This window comes from Cupressus sempervirens, chromosome 8, assembly GCF_028749045.1.
Source record: "Cupressus sempervirens isolate cs-2001-9-10 chromosome 8, ASM2874904v1, whole genome shotgun sequence".
NCBI classification, from domain to species: Eukaryota; Viridiplantae; Streptophyta; class Pinopsida; order Cupressales; family Cupressaceae; genus Cupressus; species Cupressus sempervirens.
This window is the reverse complement of record NC_143125.1, coordinates 832,485,941-832,491,280: the sequence shown is the minus strand read 5'-3', so window position 1 is coordinate 832,491,280 and position 5,340 is coordinate 832,485,941. Positions and strand designations below refer to the sequence as shown.

Genomic DNA, 5,340 nt, shown 5'->3' with positions numbered 1-5,340 from the left:
AAACCAAAATTTTCCAAGACTTTGCATAAAAATCTCCAATTCACCTTATCATAGGCTTTGTTGATTTCTACTTTTATGAATATACTAGGTTTTTTATTATGTTGGACTAAATGAATATCCTTTTGAGGAATGATTACCCCATCATCGATAGAGTAGTCTTGAAAAAATCTTGTATGTTCTACACTAATATAAGTGGTAGTAATTTTTCAATTCTATTTGCTAATGTTTTGGATAGGATTTTGTATATGGTATTACATAAGGCTATAAGTCTTAGGTGAATAAAGCGTTGTATGTTATCCTTTTTAGGTATAAATGTTAGCAAGAATGCTGATGGTATTTTTGTGGGGGAATATCATAGCATTTTTGGAGACATGATTCATAACTTATGTATTACATTCATGACAATGTTTTGTCATTCATGTCAACATATACCTTATTCTATGAAGATTACCAGAGTTATAGTGGAAGAATTATTTGGCATGATCAATGGTCAATGTGTTTGGTTATGCATAGTTGAGAAATTATTTAGTAATGACTAAGGATAATATAGTTAAGAGCACGGACAGAAATCTAGACATATGATAGAATAATGTGATGCTTTCTAAAGGTAGCTTTCAGATGCTTTTAGAAAGTAGTTACTGGTAAAGTGATTATATATTTTAAAAAATATGTAATATAATTAAGAAATCTCAGAGGAAGGTCAAAGACATGTTGAAGATTCTATGATCTATATGGAGAAAATAGATGTTCATTATGTGAGGTTTGGTTAATATTATTCAGAAGATTTTCTTTGTGAGTCAACTATTACAAATATCTTTGAAGAAATAGCATAATTTTTGTATAACGTGTAATGTAATATCTTAAGGATGTCCTATATTATTATTATTATAAATTGGAAAAGCCTCAAGGCTAACTCAATATTTTTTTTTAGACTTGGTACAAAGGAAAGGTCATTTCCCAGTAAGGATGTTTTGAAATTTGTGAGATCATTTTGTTGGTTATGCAAACTTGGATGTGCACTTGCATTTGATCAAAGCAGAGATTGATATTGAAGATGTACTCTAAGCTTCAAAGGAATTTTATTAGAAAAGGAATTGTTTTTTAGTCAGTTCAAAGATCTTGGATATGCTTATCTGGAAGATTGTTTAGTGAAGTTTCTTTTGAGGCTATTTGGACAGTTTGTTGATCTCATATTGGTTTTGACAATTGAGTGTCAACACACTTAAGAAATCTACTTAGTTCATGATGAACTAGTAATACATGCTAAGTATAATATGTAAATATTAGGCCATGCCTAGTCGCAATGAGTGTGGAGCCACTCATGTTTCGAGTCACTCAAGTGTTGAGGAGATAGACCATGCCGAGTGAACAGTAGATGCCAAGTAGTTCAAGTGCCGAGTCAGAAGCAGAATTATAGTGTATGTTGAGCATCAGTAACTACATATGCTGAGTAACACGAATTTGACATATTTGTTTGTTATGGCACAAACAACTATGTAAACCATTTTTCAGCTAACCTAAAGTTATATTTTGATTCTTTAGAGATAAGGACGAATCTACGTGTAGATTCCCTATGCAATTTCATGCAGCCAATCAAAAAATGGGAAGGATTAAGCAGCAAAATGGATGAATCTCATCCTTAGATTCATACCTAACCCTAAGTCTTCTAGTCTTTTTAAGAAAGACTAAACCCTAAACTTCATATGAGTGCATAAGGGATTGAAGGAGAAGTTTTCCTGCACAAATAGAGCATTCATGGAGACTTTGAAGTTATAGAGAGTGAATTGTAGAATCAATTTGTGAAGAACAGAGGATAGAGAATACAACATTCGTACATCTGATTGTAAAGGATTAAGAAGTGCTTTGTATAGAGTTGATCTGTTATCAGGCAAGCTAGTACCAATTACAAGATCTATGCCAAGACATTTTGACAGGTGATTTTAGTTAAATCTCCTAGGCAGAGTAGTCCTAATAGGCTTTTGTAAATCCTTTAATAGGGTGGCATTTTAAGTGAATGACCAGAAGTCCTTTAACCAAAAACACTTCTAACAGGGTGTTGAAAACCTCTAACAAGGTTGGACTTAACGGTTCTTGTAAGCCTTTAATAGGGCAGCCTTTCATAGGGTAGATCATGATTCATAGTCAAACCATTATAACCTTAATTAGATATACTTTACAATTGCAGTAGTGAAGATTTGTGAGTTTCATCCCCACCCCAGTTTTGCCTTCTCACTTGGAGGGTTTCTGGGTAATCATATTTAGTGTCAAAGTGTGTGTGTTTAATTGCTTACATGTTTTAGATGCATTTTCTTTACATGTTATTTTAGTTTATCTATTGAATGCATGAAATAGATGAATGGTGAAATTTTTATGGGCTCGTGTTTAAACTATTGATTCACCCCCCACACCCCCCCCCCCCCCAAATGTTTACTTCTTTCTCACTTGTAATTCCAACAGTCCTCCATTCCAAATCCTAACTGGATTGGCACAGCTCTTAACAGGGTTGGAATCTCCTAACATGGATTCAAAGTCTCCTACTAGTGACTCATATGTTTTGATTGTATTTCATTAACTCCTAACAAATTACATACTTTCACAATGAAATTTTATATTAGTACTTCATCTTGTGGGCATCATTCCCACTAGGGTTTTCCCTATGATCAAGGGTTTCCCTAATCATCATATATGGTGTTATTGTGCATGATTATCTTTCTATAGTTGTTACATCTATTGTTTACATATTTCAAAAATAATAAAGTAATTGAGAGTTATTGTAATTACATAACTGATTCACCCCCCAACTCTCTCAGTAATCTTGGTAGACTTTCTTTTGTAACAATTGGTACCAAAGCATCAAGAGATTCATGGATTTTTATTTCAGAAAAGAAAGTATGAAGTTTGATGGAATAAATTATGACACTAGAAGGAAAAGATGAAGACTCTCTTGTTGTGCATGGATCTAGATTATTGACATAGGAGAACATTGAAACATTTTCCTCATCCTCTATGAGAGTGAGAAAGGAGTTGTTAGGAAAGTGCCCATTGACAAACTAAGCAGGTGACTCAGCAGGAAAATGTCTCTAACACGGCCAGAGGAGATAGCATTGGCGAGAAAATACCCAAAACCTTCAGCAATAAGAATATACAAAGCCAGAACCAAAGGATATCCCTAGTAGATGGACCTGAACAGGCCAAAGGCTTAGATTGTCTACCATTAATGGTAATGCAAGGGATATGCCTTATAATTAGGAACAGGTTGGATACTAAAATTGTTGAGAGTGTAAGGTTTGTGAAAGAGGCTCTTCGATCTATAAGACTAATAAAATACATGTTTACAGGAACCAATCATACCTAGGAAACGAATAATACAAATCCATCTTCATAGAAAAAATTAAAACTACCATAAGAATCTATATTGGGAGGGAAGATATGATAAGCATAGAAAGGGATCTCATAGAGCATGACTATTCTTTGTAGGAACGATCTATTTACTTTTATAATATGATTAAAAAGGGTAAAAAATATTATGAGCTTGGATAAAGTTGACATAAGTGATAAAAATGTAAATTTGAAGTGAGACTGAAAAGTTTTGGAAACAAAAGAATTCTGAAAGTGATAAGTGACAAGATTACAAAGTTAGGAAAATGTAATAGTTAAAAGGTTTGAGTATTGTACTTTGTGAAATCCAAACCATATGGTCTTTTGTTTGCCAAGATGTAAAACAATACTTTATATTTTTAATATAAATAAACAATAATCATAAATTAGTATTATCGATTCTTCTAGATAATAAAATTATATATTAAAGCCATTTTCATCTGCACATGACCAACAGCAATCTCAATGTAGATTTAAATGAAAGAGTCAACTACTTACATTTTTAGCATCTATCTTCATGTTTCATATTGATATGAGGACTATTCAGCCAATTTATTATTTTCGTTTAATTTGCACTTTATTAGTTACTAACTTGTCCAAATCGAATAAGTTAGAATAAGTAAATGCTTCTACATACAGTCATTTACTTAGCCCTGATTTAGATAAATGGGATTTGATTTCCTCACATACTGTTTTTACTACATCACTAATTAGCTCGAAAGAGAACACAAATTCACAAGTAGTTTAAAATTAACACTGGGATAGTTCATCATAAAATCAAACATTGGCATAGTTTATTATATCGAATATGAAGTGCAATAATGCAGATAGTCGAGATCCATATGCAGATGTGGCTACATAGTTCGATAAGCTTTTGCCTGAAATAGGCTAAAGCAGAACACATTATTGTATTATATCTAGTGCCTCTTCAATTCTTCAATTTTCCAAACAGCAAGCTGACATCCTGTAGTGAACAAACACTGAATAAGACAACTGATACTAATAAAAGAACCATTACTTGTAATTGAAATACAACAAAGCACCCAAATTTCCAATGGCTTGGATACCTTATTAGCTGTTCCATAGACCAATTAGTATGGAGGGGGTGGTGACTTGTAAGAATAGTGATGGGTAGGTGGTGGGGATTTAGAGTGTGGAGGTGGATGAATGGGTGGGGAAGGAGTTACAACATGAGGAGGAGGGTGATGGTGATGGTGTTGAGGTGGCTTCACTTCCACCTTTGGAGGAGGTGGTGGTTTGTGTTCGTGGTGAGGTGGTGATTTGTGTTCATGGTGGTGGGGTGGAGAGAGTGGTGCCTTTGGTGGTTTATCATGATGGTGAGGAGGAGGAGAGTTGTGATATGGCTTGGGTGGAGTGTAGACCGGTGAAGGCTTATGGTGAGGAGGAGGAGGAGAATTCTCATGGACAGGTGGAGGTGGAGATTTGTGAATGTAGTGAGGAGGTGACACAGGCTTTGGTGGAGGATGTGGCTTCACAATTGGGGGCTTGGGAACCGGTGATGGCAGGTGAGCCGGTGGAGGAGGAGATTTGTAGTAGTATGGCTTTGGAGGAGGGTCGGCATATGAAGGCACTCCTGCAGCCAAAATGAAGGCTGCAACGAAAACCAGCAAGGACGTTCTACCGAACTCCATCTTGCCTCTTGAGTCCATCTTCCCTTGTATGAGATAACTGGCTTGCATGCCCCAGTATTTATAGCATGAGCTGAGGGCTTGGTAGAAGCTTCTTGTTTGAACACATTAGCTACGTGGAATGCATCGTCGATGTCGTGTTTAAGAGGATATCTTTGCAATGAAAGCATGTCGAACCAAAGTTTTTACTTGATAAAACTTACATTTCATTTGCAGCAAATGACATTGTCAAAATGTGATTCAAAGAAAATTATTATATATAAATTTGGTGGGTGTTCACCGACTTAAAAGTATGACCGTCCAACGCTTATGA

General features: G+C 35.1%; 1 protein-coding gene across 1 annotated transcript; it reads right to left on the bottom strand.

Annotated features, from left to right (window-relative positions):
• Positions 1 to 4,143: 4,143 nt before the first annotated feature.
• Positions 4,144 to 5,068, bottom strand: LOC149544988 (uncharacterized). The gene is made up of 2 exons (XM_089795504.1): positions 4,446 to 5,068; positions 4,144 to 4,342 (listed from the first exon to the last, which is right to left on the bottom strand). Exon 1 carries the CDS (start codon positions 5,046 to 5,048, stop codon positions 4,470 to 4,472), a length of 579 nt encoding a protein of 192 aa, XP_089651630.1. The 5' UTR covers positions 5,049 to 5,068; the 3' UTR covers positions 4,144 to 4,342; positions 4,446 to 4,469.
• Positions 5,069 to 5,340: the final 272 nt, after the last annotated feature.